General features: G+C 40.5%; 1 protein-coding gene across 3 annotated transcripts in view; it reads right to left on the bottom strand.

Annotated features, from left to right (window-relative positions):
* The window catches only part of faf1 (Fas (TNFRSF6) associated factor 1), a 499,151-nt gene that overhangs the window by 147,362 nt on the left and 329,481 nt on the right, over positions 1-22,308 (bottom strand). For all 3 annotated transcript variants that reach the window (XM_085982899.1, XM_085982900.1, XM_085982902.1), the window contains exon 13: positions 13,087-13,241. In XM_085982899.1, the coding sequence (XP_085839025.1) occupies positions 13,087-13,241 (155 nt within the window). The remainder of the gene's footprint in view (positions 1-13,086; positions 13,242-22,308) is intronic.

The following is a 22,308-nucleotide window of genomic DNA, read 5'->3' on the forward strand; positions in this document are numbered from 1 at the left end:
CCATGCTACTCCAGTTTGTAGCAGGGCGTTCAGTGCGTGCAAAATTGTGGACAAATTCGGCAAAAACTTATGGTAGTAATTCACCAATCCGAGGAATGACCTCAGTTGCGACACATTTTCAGGCGCTGGAGCCTTAACTACCGCTTCAATTTTGTCAGGGGACTTATGTAACCCCTCTTCATCAATCACATGGCCACAATACGATATTTGTTTCTTAAAAAACTCGCACTTGGGCGATTGGCTCGTAGCCCATGTTCTCTTAGTCTAGTGAGCACCTGCTCTAGGTTGGCAAGGTGTTCACTGTTATCTTCACCTGTCACTAGGATGTCGTCCAAGTAACACTGAGTCCCCGGAATCCCTTGCAGGACTTGTTCCATCGCTCTTTGCCATGTAGCCGGAGCTGATGCAACTCCAAATACCAGTTGATTATACTGGTAAAGACCTTTGTGAGTGTTTATCGTGAGATATTTCCTAGAGGATTCTTCAACCTCCATCTGCAAATATGCTTGCGCTAGGTCAATTTTTGTAAAACGTTTCCCTCCAGATAGTGAGGCGAAAATATCTTCTATCCTCGGAAGAGGATACTGTACTGTGTGAAGGGCTGGGTTCACAGTCACCTTGAAGTCCCCACAGATGCGAACCTTACTTGGCTCCTCAGACTTATTGTTTAATGTTTTCTTCATGACAGGAACGATGGGTGTCGCCCACTCGCTCCAGTCTACCTTAGTTAACATGCCTGCATTCTCCAGATTCTCCAGCTCTGCCTCGACGGCTGGGCGAATTGCATACGGTACCGGTCTTGCTTTGAAAAACTTGGGAATTGCATTCTCTTCTATTTTTATCGAGGCGGTTATGCCTTTAAGAGTTCCCAGTTCTTGTTGAAATACCTCTTTAGCGTTAGCCAAGATTTTTGACAATCGTCCAGGTGTGACGTCGTCATCCTTTTTACCAGCCACCGTCAGTGCCTGAATGGAGTGCCAGTCTAAACTTATCTTTCTGATCCAGTCACGTCCCAATAACGGTGGTCCACCATCTTGCAGTATGTACAGATACAATTTCTGTATTTCCTTGCCGTTGTATTCGACAGGCACCCTTATTTTCCCTCTGGGGTATACTTTCTGCCCCGTATATGTCTTCAAGACAATGGATGTGTCTTTCAAGGGTATGTGTGAGAATAGCCGCTCGTAGTCTCGTCGATTCATGACGGTCAGGGCTGATCCTGTATCCAATTCCATTTTGACTTGGGACCCTGCTATCGTGAGGGTGACCCAAATGGTTCGGTGATCCTCTTTTGCGATTACGTTGTGTAGTTTGAGACAGCTTAGTCTCTTGTTCCCGGATTCACTGTCGCTCTTCTGGTCTTCGGAACTACTGTCCGTCATCTTTTGTACTTTCCTGTACTTTTCCTTCGTAGTCTTTTTGTTGTCGTTAGTCTTCTTCCCGGACCTGCAAACTCGTGCAATGTGTCCCATCTTTCCGCATTGCCTGCATGTTTTGTCCTTGGACCAGCAGTCCTTCTGGTCATGGGTTGTTCTGCCGCAGCGATAACATTTTTCAAATCCCCGTGTCATTTCGTGGGTGCCGTATTCCTGTGGCTTTTGCTGTATTTCCGCAGCTCCCCTTGCTGCTGCTTCGTATGATACTGCCACGCTGAAAGCCTTATCTAGCGTCAGCTCTTTCTCTGAGAGTAACCTCTTCTGGGTTCCTTCACTCAGGAGTCCACAGACAAATTTGTCCCGTAGGGTATCTGCCAGTCCTGCTCCGAACTGGCAGTGCTTTGATAGCTTGCGTAGTTCCGTAAGGTAATCAGCATTGCTCTCATCTTTATGCTGATTTCTCTTGTGGAATTTAAATCTTTCTGCTATCAGCAGCGGTGTAGGATTTAGGTGTTCCTGTAGGATATCAACAGTTTCGTTGAAACTCTTCATCGGTTTGACTGGAGTGATCAGGTTCCGCAATAGGCCGTATGTTCTTGCGCCCATTAAGTTTAGTAGTACCGATGCCTTTTTCTCATCGGCTACTTCATTTGCCTTGCAATATACTTCGACTCTTTCCACATACGTGGCCCAGTCTTCTATTGCATTATCGAAGGCAGTGATATTGCCAGTCTTCGGCATCTTGGAGATCTAAGATGGCACCTCCCGCGCTTTGCCTTCTTCCCCGACTGAACAAAATGGCACCTCCCACGCTTTGCCTTCTTCCCCGCTGGATTAAGATGGCGCCTCCCGCGCTGTCTTTTCCGCTGCTGCCAGCGCTGTTGCTGGCGTTTTTATGCCTTGATGGTGACGCCCTATGGTCTTCGCGCACTTCCCCCCGCGCTGCTGCCAACGCCGCTCTCCGCGGCAAACTGCAGCTCCTCGCGGCTTTCTGCGGTTCTCATTTCTTTTATTTTAATTACTGTTCCCGTCATCAGAGCAGACCCTATGGGACACTTTCCTCCCTCTTCTCGGGTCTGTACGCTGCCCGGCTTCGTAGCACCGGCCGCGCCCTGTGTGCTCCACCCTCTCTCCTCTTCCCGACAACGCTGCTCGGCCCCGTTGAAAAGCCACCTGATCGAGCGCGAGCCCGCCGCAGCCCAGGAAGGATCAGTGTACTACCTGCCACCAGCCCGATTAGCTGGAACACCATAGACTGGAGAACCAAGCCCAGCTCACGACAGCCTCTCCTGCAAATCTTCGAATTCAATGAATCAGAGGGCGGTTGCCCACGGTCGACGCCTGTTTCTTCTGTTTGTTTTTTTCTTTTTTTTTTCTTTTTGGATTTCTTCCTTCTGGCCTCGACCTCTAACAACTTCGCTTCAGGGATGGATCCCCGTGAGGTGGTGCAGAACTGTAGGTAAGTTCGGATCTGTTCGTCGCCAATGTAATGTCTGTGTGTAATTGAGACACGGACTGCAGAAGTTGGTTATAACAGGTGTTTACTGAATGGAGACAAAACTGGAACTACTATACAAAGTTACTACACAGGCTTATATACAGGGGTGGTCACTACTGGTACTGCAGTATACAGGGGCTGCAGAATATAGTTCCTTCTTCAAGGTACATACACTACAGTTGTCACAACAAAATGATGGAGCTGGAAATGACCAAGACAAATTTCAGCTTAGCGGCTTTTCCATAGCCCACTGCCTCAGGACATTACTGCAGGAGTCCTTCAGTGAAGAGTCCTTGGTCGAACCAAAGATAACTGTATGCAAGAAGGACTTTATTTGCAAAGAAAGATGGACCCATTTTGCGACCAATAGCTTGGATAAAATTCCTTTGCATTGGCTGGAATGATTTTCCTCCACAGTCGCTCCCGCATATGCACAATTTTTCATCTGTCCACTCAGGTGGGGAAGAGCGAGTTAATTATATATGTAAAGATAAATGAAACACAATTTGCACATAGAAGGCTGAAAAAGGGCATACTAGATGCTGTATTTTATGTGCTATAGTAATCTGATGTTAGTTTTGTACTGGTATAAATTCAATGCCAAATTCTTAATATCATACTGCGGAATTGAAAATTAGTGCATTCAGCTAGCTTTCAATCAGACAATCCTAAACTGGTGATTTAACTCAAATAGCACTACATCAGCTCTAACACAATTGTTGACGTTGGTACAAAGTGGACCAGTGATCTCTACCACTGAAGAACAAGAGCACTGAAGCACTGTCATGGGAACACCTTCAGCTTCAAGATTCCCTCTAAGTCATACATGAGATATTGGGAATCAATCTACTTACTGGCATCATTGTTGCACGCATACCAACATTGTCATCAGGTATTTAAAGCATATCAGGCCAAATATGTTATTCTGAACATAGCAAGTTCATTATTATGCTTTACATATATAATTTTCTCTTTTTTGCCTAACTTTGTGCTGTGGTAATAACTGTTTGTAGATCAGGGTATTATGCTTTCCCCCAATTTTTAAACCTGAATGAAGTAAATTGAACCAAGAGGCATATTTCGACTCCGAGCACAGAGCTTCATGCTCCAGGAGTGCATATCTGATGATGGTACTCCCACAATGTTGAAGGTAGAAAATTCCAAGATATTGATTCAGTGACAATAAGGTAATGCTGTGTGACTTGGAGGGGAACTTGGAGATGATGGTGTTCCATGACATCACTCTCCTGTCCGTCTTGGTGTAGAGATTGCAGGGGAAGGAAGTGCTGTCAAAGTAACCGTGCGGAGTTTCTGCAGTGCTAACTGTCGATCATACATACTACAGCCATGGTGTGCCAGTAATAGAGGGTAGATATTGAGCCTGGGGACAGGTGCACCAATGAAGTGAACAGTTCTGATCTGGAGGGCACCAATTTCTTGAATGTTGTTGTGGCTGCACCCATCCAGGTGAGTGGCGAGTATTCCATCAGACTCCTGACTTGAGCCTTGCAGGTGATGGATAGGTTTTCAGGGGTCAGGCGGTGAGCCACTCGTCAGAGATTACCCAGCCTCTGCCCTGCTCTTGTCGCCTCATATGTTCCAGTTATGCTTCTGATCAATGGTGATCCCAAGGTGATCTGGGGAGGGGGATCTCAGTAAGGGTGGTGCCTTTGAAGGTCAAGGGGAGATGAGTAGATTTTCTCTTGTTCAAGATGGGCATTACCTGGCACTTATATGGCGTGAATGTTACCAGTCACTTGTCAGACCAATTTAAAGGACCCACGCAGGGGAAAAAAAAATTAGAGGGAACATTGCCCACTGCGTAAATAATATTGTTCTTTTGGTGATGATCTTAAATATATGTCCTCTTGTAACTGATTCATTGACCAGTTGAAACAGATTGTTCTGATTTACTTCATCAAAACCCTCAAACAGCTCTATCAAATCTCCTTTTAATCTCCTCTGCTCCAGTGAAAAGAGCCCCAGCTTCTCTGGTCATTCTAAAGCCTCTCATCCCTGGTATCATCTTAATAAATCTTGTTAGCACCTTGTCCATCGTTTTGACACCCTTCCTAAAGTAGGATGCCCAAACTGGACAGAATATTCTAAGTGGCCTAATCAATGATTTGTGTAGGTCAAGCATTACTTCTTTGCATTTTACTCTACTCCTCTATTTACAAAACCAACAATCCCATACACTTAAAAAAATACCTTTGTAAACATGTCCTTCCACTTTTAAAGATGTGTAAACCCAAGTCTCTCTGCTCCCCTACTCCTTCTAAAGTTTTATTCGTCCTTCTAAAGTGTATCACCTCACATTTCTCAACATTAACTTTCATCTATCTGCCCAATCTACAAACCTATCTGTGTTCTCAAGTCATATACAGTCCTCTTCAGTTAACGACATTCTTGTGCTCCTTATTCCTAATCCAGATCATTTATATGTATTGCAAAGAACAATGGTTCCAAATTGGCTCCTAGGGGGCACCAATTACATCCTTGCAGCCCGAAAAACGGTCTGATATCCAGTACTCTCTGTCTTCTGTCCTTTAACAAACTTCCTATCTATTCTGTCCCATTCCCTTTAATACAATCGATGTTCCCTGTAAAATTTTTTTGGCTGAGCGGTCAATTTAAATGTTCGCGCATGCCTGGTTATTCCAATTGAAAAGCCGGCGAGCAGCCTGCGAGGGAGCCCCAGACCGCTGTTAGGTGCAGCTTAACGAGAACATTGAATACAATGTGCCAAAAAGGCATTTGATAAAGCGGCAGATTCCCACTCTTTAAAAAAAAAAAAAAAAAAATCAACAGGAAGACAATATCCTTAAATCTCATTGTGTAATCAAACTGCAAAATTACAAAAAACTAATTGGGTGATAACCACCATTGCATTTCACTAAATTCCTGGTGACAACTCTGCAGACTATCCATGCACAATGAGAGCTTCAAAGTTTAGAGGAAACCTTGAAGATTATCACCACTATAGACGGGTAGAATCTCACCAGAATGAGTTATGTGACATTGTTTAATGTATATCATTCACACCAGCAAGATGAGGTGCTGTCAGTATATTGCAGCATCAGTCAAACTTCACTGTCTTTTGTTTCCATATATGATGGTCATTTAAATATAATTACTTGAGATAAAGACAGCAGTATTCCTGTTCAAAAGCATTTATTTGTCAAAGGAACCTGTCTTTTAATATCATGAGGATAAGAAGCTAGAATCACCAAAAAAGTAAAATATTCAGATGAAACATGAATATGATTAAGGTTAGAAAAAACAAGAACTGAGACACTTCACAATGCTGATTTAATATATGAAGTATATACTGGGGGTTACAGTATACTTCATGTAACATTTTTTGAGGCACAGAACTATGTTGGCTAATATGTCCTAAACAACAATATGTTTGGAATTAGTTTATGCCTTGCAATTAGGAGTGCTGTATTTAATTATCTGATACAAATAATTATTCATTAATATTTGGACTACACATTTATTTTCAATGTTTAGATGGCCTAATACATGAAGCGTGGAGAGAATATATTTGTCAACCCCCACCTCTAACAATTATCGGAACAAGGTCCTGTGGTATTATTCTACTGAGACAAATACCTTTTATCCCAACTTCTTATGTTGCTAGGAAATCATTTACAAGTGCACCATCAAACAATACAGTGTAGTAATTATGAATAGTTGACAAGGAGAAGTGAACAATGAACAAGTCCATCTGAAACCTTACACTAATAAAGTCATTAGATGCTGCCCTTTCGATGGTTCTTTAAAACTTCTGAAGTTACAGGAATACACTAGCTCGTTTGTGAGGATACTGCTAAAGAATAAATGCTGTTGGCAGAACGCAGATCTAGTGTTAAACCATGCTGCAAATTGATCTAGACGTTCTGTTAAGGCTGAGCTGATATCAAAAGCTGTGGAGAAAAGGAGAAAATGAGAGTGTCCAACATAATCCAACGGTAATAGGAGCCCCAAAAAACCAGGAAGAAACAGTGGGAAAGTGACAAAGGCTCCAGATGTTGTGGAATCTTAATCTTTTGTAAAATAGTTTGTAAAGGACTCTACTAGGGGAGCCTTAAATAAGGCTGATACTTTAACTACCTCTTTCTAAACACAACATGCACAGACGAAACGTTTAGATGACTACTCTACTGGAAAACAGTTCAGATCATGTGCCCCTCTATCCCTCTCCACAGAACAACAATTAAACTCCATCTGTTTCCTAACTACCTACAGCGAAATCCCTATTCAGTAGACTAAGCAGCAGGACAACATATAACTTTGGAAGCTGTGTCCTGTACAGAGGCCCACACCTGTAGTGGATTTGCAAGTGGGTCAAACGGGACTAGTACGGTCAACTGCTCTCCAACCAGGCATGCATCATTCAAAGCCCTGTTTGTGCCAAGGGTCAGCAGCTGTGAATATGGTTAATTACTTGATGATTAGGAATGACAGGTGAGGAAAACCTGCTGCTGAAAGGTGCCCAGGCTATTTAACACTCGAGGCTGCATGGCAGATGCAGGAGAAGGAGGGGCGCAAATCCCAACATGCACACTATATTGCCCTGTAGCTATACGTACCCAATAAATACAACACCAATGTAGTGAAATCCTACATGCAAGTGAGCTGTTAACAAAAACTATTCACAAATATCATTAACTTTTTTTGGGGATTGTATGCTGGATGACGTGTCAATTCTGCTTTAGACTAACTAATAATTAGGTGGTTTTTCATCTATCACCAACAAATTCTCATAACATATAAAAAAGCACAGCTGCTTAAAGGACTGTGAAAAAGAAACTTAAAGGAACTATAAAAGCCACTGGTTGTTAATTTGTTGAGCAAATTTCCAACACCAATTTTCAATAGCAAATGTATTTCAAAGTTGTTATTAAAAATCTTGAACTGTTAAATGAAGAGCAAAACAAAACAACTCCAGGCAACCAATTCAGGGCGAGCAATGCAGATGGCTGGAAGGTATATTCCTACTGGGCTAAATTGTGGGACAAGGCAGAATTCAATAATGCCCACTGGTAGCCGACAAGATTAATTACTAAATAAAACAGACGTATGACTGTACTTTACACCTGCAATATCCCATCGACAATTAAATTGTCACACTTAAAATGAATTTTCACAGTAAAGGAATACTTCAGAATAATGCACTGTAATTAACTTGAGGAATCGTTAGAAAAATACCACCTGTATATATTATTAAAAGTTTTATATCACTAAATGCAATGTAACATTGGCCCATAATTTGCAGCCAGCAGCAAAGCATAGGCATTTACCACTGGCCCCGAAAAAAGCTGCCCACAAAGATCTCACGATCTCTGTGACAAGAATTTTGGCTTTTTCTACATTCATTTGGTTTTAGCGCTCTGTCATGGGAATTCAATAACACGAGCTGCTGTGACATCAACAAACTGTTTAAGCAGCCAATCACAATGCAGAATTCTCAGACAGGGAAGCAGGAAGTGAATAAGCTCCTTCTATTCTGACATTTAAAAAATGTTAGAGAGCAAAAACAAAGATTGGGGCTCTCACATGGGAAAAAGGCAAACCTGAAATAAAGATTAACAAACTTTTTAAAAATACACACTTTAAAAAAAAAAGTCTCTTAAAAAATTGTAATTCATCATTATGGAGAAATTTGACACACCACAAAATTAAAATTAGTTTTCAGGCCCATAAAGTTTGTTTAGCAGTCAATATGCTGTTAAAACCCAGTACACCTAATCCAATAAGTTCTAACTTTTAATGGGGTATTTAACAGTGATATTACTGCGAAAAAACCCAAATTTTCATCAGTTTCACTGATTTCCCTGATTGCCGGCTTGGGGGGGCACAGTTGGAGCAGTGAATGACTGACCGCAACTTCAGGATTTCCGCATTAGGATGCGCATGCACTAGATCCTGAATTTGCGGTCAGTTTCAAAGGGGTAATAACAGCAAACACTGTTTGTTCGCTGTTATTACCCACCACAAATTCCGGGCCATTGTGTCGAAAATATTCTAAAATTGTAGCCAGCTTTCAATGACGCTGAATGGTCCATGGTGATGTGATTAGCGTGGCCCAAATTGCAAAACTCATTCAATGTATCCCGACAACACCATGAACCAATCAGATCCTCTCAATTAATTTTTGTCCCATTTCTGTCCATCGTGTTGTAAGGAAAGGGTTAATCAGATTGACTTGGTGTGCTAATGCAACACTGCTAATGAATTTTATTTATATTGTAGTAATGTTAGCTTTTAGCCTTTGTTTGTTAAGTAGGGAAGTCTGATTCTTAAATCGTAATATTTTAAAATAATGAGAAGTTTACAGCAATTCTCATGTTGTAACCACCTGCTGAATGATAACAGTTAATGGGAAACATGGGTAAGAAAGGCTTTAGAGGCACAGGACAAGCAGAAAAGATCCCTTTGTTGATTCATTTGGAGGGAGGCCTTTAAGCCTTACTTAAGATAAGCACCTGCCTGAGAAACGATACAGCCTATAGCCTGGAAAGTTAGGGAGTGTGAGTCAAGGAAAGGGAGTTAGAAACAGAGATGTTTTGCACTCATGTCACTCATTGTAACATAGATCTGTAGCTGCAAGGACAGAACATAATCAAATCAGGGTTGAATGATAATTATGTCATGTAACTATGAAACATGCAAATTATCACATAGATGGGGTGAGAAAAAGTTATAAAGAGTGGGTGTTGGAACAGATGCTTTAGAATTCGATCAACCTGTAAATTGAGCTCGGAACTATAATGCGTTTGAATTCTCCAGCTAAAATTTGCAAGATTTTGTCGTAACTACTGCTAAGTGCATATTTAATTATTGCATGCTTAATAAATCTGAGAGATCTGGCATTCAACGTTCGAACCCTATTGATTTGAGGAGCAAATTAGTAGTAGGAATAGACACCCTTATCCCTCCTCTAACAGTGTTTCCCTATTTCCCTCTCCAATGATCCTCCACTCTAGACATTTGCATTTTACCCTACTTCTTGTGCGCCCTGGACCTGCTTCACTCTCAGGTGCATCCCAAGTGCTCCAGCTCTACGCGATTTCTTCCCAGGCCTGCCCCACATGATCCATCTCTACTGCACTCCTGTCCTAGAATTGAGGCTCATCCACAGTATGCCAGCTCTGTTCCTTCCTGCACTTGCAGTAACTGTAGGAGTAGCCCTATTCACCACTGCTTTGCACAATTTAACATCTGCTCCCAAAGCCTTCCCCAGCTTTACATTCCCTTTCCGATCAGTCTCCCAGCTCCAATCTCCAATCTCCACTCCCCAAGTCAGGGGTAGAGCAGGGTGTTGCTGCAGCCCAAGAGCACAAGTTTTAAGAATGCAAAAGCTCATTCTTCTCTTCTTCCACCCCGCACCCCCCCCACCCCACAATATATCACCTTTGGCCTTTTTGGGCTCTGCTCTGCCCGTCCCTGCTTCAGCTCGAGTCCCTGGACACCAGCCCACATCCTCCTCCAACATTGGATTCCATTCCCTCCTGACCTCTGCCTCAGATCTTTTGGTCACCCTGCTCCAGGCCCAGCCCAGACCAATGCTTTTGTTTCTCTTTATTCTCATGAATTGTAACAATTCCCAGACATGCCAGTACCAGTAAAATCTACTCCTTGGCCAGACTCCATACCCTTGCTCTCTCCCAAAACTTTCCTAACCCCACACTTGCTCCCACCCGAAACCTTAATCCCCTATTTCTCTTAAAACTGTACTTTTCTCTCTCAAAAGTATTAATTAAGTCCAAGTTTTATAAATAACAAAGAAATAATTTATCTACTTGTACTGTTTCATAAAAAAAAATCTATTATACATAGAGAACAAAGGACTTGAGAAAACCTTGAATGGGTTTGAGCAGTCAACTCAACCTTCAAATAAGACTGTTGCCTTGCAATTAATGGAGTTCATAGGAGAAGCTTTAGTCAGTTTCTGTTATTTTTAGCCAGTAACAGGCGTCACAAAAGACACAGGTGCAAGGTGCTCCTTGTTGCTCAGATGGTGGCATCCATAATGAAGGATTAATGTTTGTAACAGTTCCTTCATCGTATGTAAATAAAATGTACCCATGTGAATCTGATTTTTGCAAAAACATTAATCTCATCACCAGCATGGAGACACTCAAGTTGGACTTTTCTCCCTGCTAGGCCATTCCAGTGACTTCACCAACCAGGTCATTCCTCATGTGTCTCCATATTAAACAATGGAAGCTGTGACTTCAGACTGGCCATGGTATCATGTGGCATAATTTGACTAACTGAAAAATTTGTATCCTCAGTCAGTAATTTGTTTCCCCAGAGTAATTCGTTGAATAAAAAGTGCTCACACCCTAAATTTACCTTCCTTTTTAAGAACTCTGCAATAACATTAGAAACTATGCACAGTAAAGCCAATGTGTTCACAAGATTAAATAACTTGCAAGAAAAAGGTCATGAGTGTGGATGCACGTTATAGCAATAGTGATACGGTATCTCAAGGTTTACCTAATAAATTTCCTCACCACATGCATTTTAATTGCCCCAGTTTCTCAAGTCTTTGTTTCAGTTGGTCTGTTCTTTTTCATCAGTGTACCCATAAAAAAACCTATTAATTAGCTTTTGTTGAAGCAGCATACAAACTAGCTTTGCTCATTTCACCTGTGATAATAAAAGCATAAAAAATAGGAGCTGGAGTATGCCATACGGCCCTTCGGGCCTGCTCAGCCATTCAATAAGATCATGGCTGATCTTCAACCTTAACTCCACTTTTCCACCCATCTCCATACCCCTCGATTCCCTTAAGAGTCCAAAAATCTATCGATCTCAGCCTTGAATATACTGAGCATCCACAGTCCTCTGGGGTAGAGAATTCCAAAGATTCACAACCCTCAGTGAAGAAATTTCTCATCTCAGTTTTAAATGGCCGACCCTTTATCCTGAGACGATGCCCTCTAGTTCTCGACTCTCCAGCCAGGGGAAACAGCCTCTCTGCATCTACCCTGTCAAGCCCTCTCAGAATCTTGTGTGTTTCAATGAGATCACCTCTCATTCTTCTAAACTCCAGAGAGTATAGGCCCATTCTACTCAATCTCTCCTCATAGGGCAACCCTCTCATCCCAGGAATCAATCATTTCCTCACATTATACTCCATCTGCCACCTTCTTGCCCACTCACTTAAACGGTCTATATCCCTTTGGAGACTCTGTGTCCTCCTCATACAACTACGGTAGGTATGCTTAAAGGAGAAGTCAAGTCTAGATGGAGTACTTTGTTCAGAGGACTTCCCATTTCTTTCCAGGAGGAGACACTTCGATCAATTTAAAAACTTTTCTTTTTAAAGCTTTAGGGAAAATTGACTATATCAGTATGACAATATCAGACAGGAATTTATACAATTATTCTTTGCAAGGGTTTAACCACTATCCACCGATGTTGAAAATCTTACGGTCTGCGTGCACTTCTTATCTGCACTGCTTGACATACTGTTTAGCACATTTTTGTCATACCTTTTTTATCAACTTTTATTATAAATTCCTATACCGACATTTATAATGCAGTCATCTCTCTGATTACACAATCTGGCTACTCGGTTCCCACAACTGTCGCAAAATACTTTGATTTTTTTTCCGGCTGCCTTTGTTCCTTCAGGAACTTAAATTTATGATGACCAAAACAAAAGGTATAAAAAGGAACACAAGTTCATCAAACACATTTTCTGAACTACATGGAAGGTCAGGCCTCCGTCCCTTCTTGGCTGCTCTGGAATACCCGGATCAGTTCTATTGGAAACAATGGGCCCAAGAATTCAGGCTGACTTGAGAGAGGCACAGCCTTGAGGAACCGTGCTGGGGTGAGTGCCCAACTGATCGTGTGCTGGGGTCGTGGAACTCTAGATAAAAGGGTCCAAAGTCACAGTCCCCAGTGATTTCAATAAAGCTGCTAAAGGATATTCTCCAGCAGCAATATCAAACAAAATTCTTAGAAATAAATATATATAAAAATTATTTTCTCTCTATAAAATGGGGGAGCAGTTAGATGGCATAATATTCACCTTAGGGTTTATTCCTCCTTCAAGTAACATTAGATTTGGATCAGAGAACATTCACTGTGTGCAATGCATTTTTTCCCGCTCATACTGCTTCAGTAAGAAATAATAAGCTCCAATTTTAAAAAAACGAATGCAAGTTAGAAAATAAAATTCAGTACCTTGCTCTGTTAGCTTCTCTTGTCATGTCCCATGCCCAAGTGATAAAATTTTGACTGAGGTAGGAGACAATAGATTCAGCACACAGCAGTTGGGAACAGAACACGTTTGTAAGAACACTGTCATCATGATGGAGGTAGATGGCAAGCAGCTTTCTCTGATTAAAAAAAGAACAGATTAATGGTCTTAAAATTGCCAATACAAGATACCCTTTACTGTAACATTGTTTATCATACAAAATATACTACTTACAGCTCCTTCACTCATACAGAAACTACACAGAATATCCTCACTAACAGGGATTTTTGCATAGCTCCCAGATAACACATTATATAGGCTTTGTGTACTTCACATTTACAAAACAACACAGATGAAGTTTCACAAATCTCACAAAAGTAATGGAGCACACACAATAAAAGCAAATTTTGGTTAATACCATTCAAAATACAATTTTTCTTTCCAAATTAAAGTTTGTTCAGTTAATTTTAATGTTTTAATTGCTCCATAAATTCTACATCTCACCGTTATTTCATATATTCTACAGAAAATTCCCATATGAATTGCAACATTTTAGGTCTGCTTCCTTTGTTTAAACAAGTGTTGGTTCTCAAACTGAGATACAAGAAATAGATATTTTGACTTTGTTCAGTTTTGTTTAATTAATTAATTTTTCATTATACAATGGAATGCTGAGAAATGTATAACTAGTTTGTTGAGAAATGTTATGCTGGATTATGCTTGGATCAAGATTTTTATAAATTGCAGACAAAAACTGCTAATTAGCAAATCTTTATATCATAACCTGTTTAAATTATTCATTGATCAGTTTAATGTCAACAAAAATAGAAAACACTTAATGCAAATTCTCCACAAAAGGAGATTCGACTTCTAAAATATGCTGCAGTTGCTAGATAAAATCGAGCAAGAAATTGAATGCGCTCAAAGCTAGATAAGCAGGGTATGTTTTTCCTGTCGACTCAGAATTGTACATCTATACTTTGATACTATACCATAGAATTGAATTGAATCAGACTATATGCTTAGATCAAATTATTGTGGAGAGATAGGGGTAGCAAGATTGGAGTGCCAGCCAGGGTTATGTGTTCAAGTTCTGGAGTGTGGCTTGAACCCACAACCTTCTGACCCAGAGGCGAGAATGCTACCACTGAGCCAAGGCCAACATCAATTACACATCTAGTAGAGAGTAACATTTCATACAAAATGGGACATAAATCAAGCACCATCTATTTATTAAATGGTTACAAAACCATTCTGCAAAACAGGTTTGCAGCTTTTGTTACCAGCAGTGACACAAACATCCACTTAAACATTAAATCACATAAAAGTGAAGAATGGCACTAAAAGATGTATCTGGTACATTTTTTCCCTTGAAATCTTTGCAGTTTTCAGTGTAAATACAACAGGTTATACTGACTAAATCTGAACTTGGAAGTCCCATATTGCTGATACATAATATCTGATTAGGATATAAAACATGTTGATGGCCTTGTGGTGCTTAATTAAAAAGAGGCAGAAGATCAGCCACAGTCTGTTCTGTAGCTCATCCATTCTACATTTCAAAGCCCAGTGTGCAATATCCAGGTTACTCCACTAGAATCCCTGCTATTGTATGAAGGTTGTTAGAGAAGGAGGGCAAGGCTATGTTTACTCAATGATTAGGCTTCCGCATAAGCTTCTAGCTCCTAGAGAGACAGCTACCCACTCATTCATTGGGCCAATTCAAAAGCCTGGAAAGATTAAACACCCATGCTGAGAAGGCAACCAAATGCAGGCAGAAAAAAGAAATAAAAATTCTTTAAAAACTCTTGGATGACTTCATTATTTTCTGCATACGAAACTTTAAGACTGTGTTTAGTTAGTGAAAAACCCACATTGACCTTTTCTAAACCCTTAATCTGTTCTTTGTAGTACTGTTGCTTTGTGGCAAGCGGATGGTTTTCCTTCTCTCTTTTCACTGTAAGCTATTAGAAAAGGTCTTGTGAAACTGTCACACTACTTAAGGATAAATTCCTATCTTGGCTTCCCCCCCCACCACCAAATACTACATGGAAAACAGAGAAGCAACGTGTAAAGTATAGGAAAATGGACTACACTGCTTATACTGCACCTAGGATGATTCCAGTGTAGCACACCATCAGTTACTGAAAAAGTGAAAGATCTGGACCAGGTCTTGTATCTTTTGAACAGAGTAGCACAGTACACACTACTGGGTATCAGATCATTTTGTAATTCACTGTTACCAGGAGACAATGTGATGCACAACAAAAGCAGCTCGGTTATCTCTCGGGAAGTATGTTTACTTTGCACTATTATAATGGTACGAATCCTACAGTGAGAGGAGTTTTTATGTTAACTATGGAATGTGGAGTGCATGCATTACAAAAATACCTATGCTAAATAATTTGGAACAGGTTTTTATGTGAATACAGCTTCATTTAGCAAATTCCAACAGATAGGTTCAAAAACTGCAAACATACTTTCTTTTTAGAAACATAGAAAAATAGGAGCAGGAGTAGGCCATTCAGCCCTTCGAGCCTGCTCTGCCATTCAATATGATCACGGCTGATCTTCTATCTCAATACCAGATTCTCGCTCTCTCCTCATACCCCTTGATGCCTTTTGTGTCTAGAAATCTATCTCCTTCTTAAATATATTCAGTGACTTGGCCTTCACAGCCTTCTGTGGTAGAGAATTCCACAGGTTCACCACCCCGAGTGAAGAAATTTTAAAATTTTTTTTTTTTTTTTTTAAATTCATTCACGGGATGTGGGCATCACTGGCAAGGCCAGTATTTATTGCCCATCCCTAATTGCCCTTGAGAAGGCGGTGGTGAGCTGCCATGACAACTGAGTGGCTTGTTAGGCCATTTCAGAGGGCAGTCAAGAAGCAACCACATTGCTGTGGGTCTGGAGTCACACATAGGCCAGACTGGGTATGGACGGCAGATTTCCTTCCCTAAAAGGACATTAGGGAACCAGATAGGTTTTTGGGTTTTTAACGACAATTATAGTTACATGGTCACCATTACTGGTGTGAGCTTTATTTAATTCCAGATTAATTTAATTAACTGAATTTAAATTCCCCAGCTGCCGTGGTAGGATTTGAACTCTTGTCTCCAGGCCTATGGATTACTAGTCCAGTAACATTAGCACTATGCTGCCATTTTCAGGTTGGCAAACTACAACTAGTGGGGTGCCACAGGGATCAGTGCTGGGGCCTCAACTATTTACAATCTACATTAATGACTTGGATGAAGGGACCGAGTGTACTGTTGCCAAATTTGCTGATGATACAAAAATAGGTGGGAAAGCAAGTTGTGAGGAGGACAGAGAGTCTGCAAAGGGATATAGATAGGTTAAGTGAGTGGGCAAAAATTTGGCAGATGGAATATAATGTGGGAAAATGTGACATTATCCACTTTGGTAGGAAGAATAAAAAAGCAAAATATTATTTAAATGGAGAGAGACTACAGAATGCTGCGGTACAGAGGGATCTGGGTGTATCCTCATACATGAAACGCAAAAAGTTAGCATACAGGTACAGCAAGTAATTAGGAAGGCAAATGGAATATTGGCCCTTATTGCAAGGAGTATGGAGTATAAAAGTAGGGAAGTCTTGCTACAACTGCACAGGGTGCTGGTGCGACCACATCTGGATGCAGTTTTGGTCTCCTTATTTAAGGAAGGATATACATGCATTGGAGGCAGTTCAGAGAAGGTTCACTAGGTTGATTCCTGAGTTGAATGGATTGTCTTATGAGGAAAGGTTGAGCCTATACTCACTGGAGTTTAAAAGAATGAGGGGTGATTTTATTGAAACACAAGATTCTGAGGGGGCTGGACAGGGTAGATGCTGAGAGAATGTTTCCCCTCGTGGGGGAATATAGAACTAGTGGGCATAGTTTCAAAATAACGGGTCACCCATTTAAGATGGAGATGAGGAGGAATTTCTTCTCTCAGAGGGTCATAAATTTTTGGAAATCTCTACCCCAGAGAGCTGTGGAGGCCGAGTCATTGAATATACTCAAGGCAGAGATAGACAGATTTTTGAAAAACAGGGGAGTCAAGGGTTATGGGGAAGTGGGCAGGAAAGGAGTTGAGGCCAAGATCAGGTCAGCCATGTTCTTATTAAATGGCGGAGCAGGCTTGAGGGGCCGAATGACCTACTCCTGCTCCTAGTTCTTATGTTCCATTGTAAGGTTAATGAAGGACATTTTCCATTTCAACAAATTTGGAATTTAGTTTTTTTCAAGCTACTTGCAATTCTTCAGGTTACTTGCAAAGAACGAGCTTGTTTCGCTCATGAATTCTCAGACTGCTGCTTGAGGTCCAAGAGGATGTCTAGTTCAGTTTCAAAATGTTGGAGAATTCGATAGAAAAAGATGATGTAAGGCTTCACTGCACCCATTGCTGCCCAAAAATCTGTTCTCATACTGAGGGAGTGCCCAGCAGCAGGGGCATGATAGGGTAGACACTGATGAGTATCCTGCTTCTCAGGGAGATATCAAATCCAGCTCTCCTCCCTCAAATGACAGTAAAGGTGCCAGAAAACAAGCAGAACCAAGAAGCCACTTCACTTGTGGTTGTGGTGAAGCCAGTTGCAAGGCCTTCTAATGACATATCAAGGATGCAGTGTCTCCTCAATCCCAAGGTTCCAACAGAGGAGGCCAGCCACCTCACTTTCTCTTACCATTGGAGGTGCAGTAGGATAGGCTCTAGAGCACACACAACATAAACTGTCAGCAAGAGAAAGAACTAGGAAGCTATATAAATCAAGAGGGTTTTAAATTTGGCTGTACTTTATGTTAACTGTGCCCAGGCAGTTTTCATGGGATAGTGTTGAAGGTGATCATAGCAGGCGAGATAATGGGATCCACAGCAAGTGAATTAGTACAGAGGGAAATGTTGAAGGTGCATTTGGCCACTGCATGTGCAGGACTGTTTATGTAGTAGGCAGATGAGATACTTAGCTGAAAGTTTTGTCAATGAGAGCTTGCCATGTGATTTTTGCTGCTTGCGTTGGCGTTTCAGCAACAATCTCTTCTGGCTCATCTTTACATTGTTCTGCTCTTCACTCAGATTAAGTATCCTCCTCCATGCTTGATGCGCTATCAATTACTCATAAAAGACGGAGAGTTAGGAGAGTAACTAAAGGCTTTTATTAGCAAAGAACAGAGCATGCCTCTCGTGGTTGACTGGGTTCCAAGAAGGCAGGGGGCTGCAGGTCAATCACCTTTATACCTGGGCCTGTGGGTGGAGCCAGCCGAGACATGTTGAGGCATGCATAGGTACAACAGTGTGTAACAACAACAACAGTGGTTTACCACAATGCTCAAATCTCTTTGGATAGCAAAGTTTTGCAACATGTAGCGCACTAGGTACATCTTGGGAGATCCTGGTGGTGCTGCTGCACTGTTAAGATGTTCCAATCTGTCCAGACATCTGAAGTACTGTTTCAAGAAGCCAATAATAATCCTGGTGGCTGTATGGGATTTGTTGTATCTGCACTCTGCTGCTCTTCACAGCTGTTAGGGGCCAGGGTAAAAAAGGGTAGTATTGGTTTTCCAGGAACCATCCTTGTACTTTTATTTTTACGTCAAATAATCCTGGTATGGCGCATTGTCTTAAAGTGAGAATGTCATGACTACTGTCTGGGAACTAGGCGCTCACTTGCAGATCACCTGTGACCATCAAACCAGGATCATGCATGTTGGTAGAGTGGAAGCCATTCCAGTTCATAAATGTGATGGATTTGTGTGCAAAGGCCAATAGGGCAACATGAATGTGGGGAATCCTACCAACTGAAAAGACAATTGCACAGCTATCTCATTTTTTGTTACCAGCGGAAACTGTTTGATACAGGAAATTCTTTCGTATCCGGCACCGATGGGACCGGGATGGTGCCGGTTGATTAAAAATTCCGGATAACCGAGAGGTATATCTACCGAGGCTATTTTTAACAAACAAAAATAAAAAAAATCAAGAAATGTGCAGTATAATTGGGTACTCACCTACAGAATGTTGTGTTAAATGGATGGTGGAAGATGCTTAAGTACAGTAATGCCAGTTGAGGGTAATCCATAACTCTTTATAAGTTTTGTTTTACTGTTAAGTAATTAAACAACTGTATACTGTAGTTTTCGGAGTGAGAATTTTGCCGGTTATTACAGAATCCCGGACTTTAGGTGCCGGTTAAACGAGAGTTTCCTGTACATTGCAGAGTGACTGATGTTCCTTTTGGTAGCTTGCAGTGAACCAGTACTACATTTTTGGGTCTTTCTAAATCTTCTGACACTAGATTATTTCAGTTTTCCTATCTTAGATAAGTCTCATGGTGAGTCCCAACTATCGATATCTTCAAGTGTCTATTCTTGTCTGTGATTAAGGTATGCTTTCAGCAATGTGCTCAGGAAAATATACAGCAAACCCTGTTTTCTAATTGTTATTAGGATTGGACTATTTTATGTCACCATAGGATCTCACTTCAGTCTTCAAAAGCAGGACAACATCACATCCAGCTTAATTTTTTTGTTCAAAAGGTATCAAGCGAATTTATTAAACAATGAAGTGAAGAATCTGACAGTGATATAATAGTTATGCATTACAACAGAAAATCTTTTATTTAACTCGAGAAAACAAGCCGATGAGTTACAATTTAATGTTAAGCTATTCTTTTATAGATAACGTTAATAAATGTGTCATCTTTCTCATTCTTACTATCGTTTTTGAAGTAATGGTGCCCTCCTATTATGCAGGGAATTCCTGGATTTTGACCTGGCAGTGATGAGGGATTATATGTCCAAATCAGTATGGTATGTGACTTGGAGGGGAATCTGGAAGTGATGATGTTCCCATGACATTACTTTCTTGGTGACAGAGGTCACAGGCTGGGAAGTGCTGTCAAAGCAAGCCTGTGGAGATGCTGCTGTGCTGTCGATAGCACATACTGCAGTCACAGTGCGCTGGTGGTGGAGGGCTGAGTTCAGCGGCAGAGGCACCAATCAAATGAACTGCTTTGACCAAGACAAGGTAGATGTGCCTCTCCTGTAGATAAGGGCAGATGCAGGCAGTCCATCCCTGTTGCACCTCACCTGCTTCGCATCCCTTCTTTTATTCTCTTCTTCATCAACCAAATAAAGCAGAGAGAAATAACCACTTTTCAAAATTAGAACTGAAACAACTAAAGATCCAGCATCTTAAACTACTGGGGAAAAACCTCCAACAAGAATAGCAATAAAAATAACACCCAGCACAAATCTAAGATAAATTGTGTTTTCAGATTCATCTTCATAAACAGCAGGTGCTTCTTTAAATCGATCTGTCGAGATATATCTCCTCCCAATTTTCTGACCTCTCCAATGCCACCAACAATGGCGAAAGGAAAATTTCCCTATAGAGTATGTAATTAGCACCAAAAAGGGTGAGTGGGTCTGAGCAATTTTTATTTGTATGGTGATGGAGGAATGTTGCATTGTCTTACAAGATGTAAATCAAATGCATCATGTTAGTACAAGAAGAAATAAAGATTTTTTTCCAATGTAATGGGGATTTGAATTAAAAAATTAGCTAAGCTCACTTTGTAAAACAAATTCTCCCTTACATAGATATGTAATTGAAAACTTTGTTCAAAATGTGTTGATTAAATTACTGAAAAAAAGCTATTCATAAATCTAGTTATGGAAGGATTGAAGGTTACAGGAATAAGTAGATATCTACAACATGACTTTTAAAAAGCATGCTATGAAAAGAGACTACTTTATGAAACAGAGAAGAACATGATATGCACCCCAAAAGTTTCCTTCATCTACAGGTAGCTGAAAAGCAAATAAAACAACTGGATATATAAAAACAAACTGGGTTTCTGTTCCGACAGATAATGGAGGATCAATCATTTCCCATGACAAGGAAGGCCTATAAAATCTGAGTGACAAGTTTCCAAGAAGACAGGATACTGTGAGCAATATCCCCCGGAGGGTGCTCGAGTAGTCTGTTGTGTTACTCAAAAATTAGACTTGGTGCCAAAGTTTCCTGATGTTGGAACAGGTCAACTATGTCCAGTCAAAAAGACAAAGGCAGGAAAAACAAGATTTGTGTGCAGAATGCCAAGGAGTGCTTGGGACATTTTTCCCCACTGCTCACAGGTTTGATATTTGACATGTATGAAAACCAAGATATAAAAGTAGAGATGTAGCAAAGCTCATGAATCAGGTTCTAAGCTTTGTATTTGCCCCAGTTTGTGCTTCCCTATAATTAATCACTTCTGTTCCTAATCTTCATCTTCCTTTTGGCTGTAAACATACTACTCCAAACTTCACCGCCTCCCTCAAAAAAAGTTTGTTACAACTTTGTGAAATAACACTAGTCAGTATTTTCATGTGGTGTTCTATAATTAAATACAAATTTAAGGGTCTATTGGAAACTAAACAACCAGAGAACAAGCTATATTACCAGTGATAGATTTCAGGTGTTCCTCTAGTCATACAAAAGACTGCCCAAATCATTCCCACTTGTAGTGCTCAGGAGTTTCAGCTTTTACACTCATAAAATAACTTTAATTCTTTCCAGTATTTATTAAAAATAAAGCAGACCACAAACAAGCAAACACCCACAAACCTCCTTGTTCCCAGCATCAAATCTGCTGTGTCACTTCAATATGCACTCCATTTCCAAGAGGTCATATCAATGTCACTAGGTTTTACACTGTATAATTCCAAACATCTTGATGAACTCTTTGTATTATCTTTCAAAGAAAATACATAGATTTTGCCTGTCATCTTCCAAATCATGGGCAATGCTCCAAATCAATGTAATAATGCGTTTCTTATTATTTTTCCATTCTCCAAAACATGTTTGCAAGTTTCTCAATATGTATGTATTTAATATCAGGTAAAAAGACATGACCAATGTATAATAGTGAATATTAGTTTTAATTTATTGTTACATTGTTACCTGCATAAATTTGAAAGAATTCCACTGTGCAACACAACCCAAAGCATAGAATTTAAATATTTCACTTTGCAATGTACAGAAAGCCTGATCAACACTAAAAACCGGATTTGAGAAACAGAGTTTTACCATAACACTACCTTGTCCAACAAAACTCAACAAACATTTATAAATCACAATTTTTTTTATAAAAGCTATAATTTTGGGCAATAAGATTTTAAAATTTAGATTAATTCACAGGAAGACTGTTAAAAATTG

Source organism: Somniosus microcephalus, chromosome 3 (genome assembly GCF_052327205.1).
Source record: "Somniosus microcephalus isolate GS21.2 chromosome 3, FLI_Smic_1.0, whole genome shotgun sequence".
In the NCBI taxonomy this organism is placed as follows: Eukaryota; Metazoa; Chordata; class Chondrichthyes; order Squaliformes; family Somniosidae; genus Somniosus; species Somniosus microcephalus.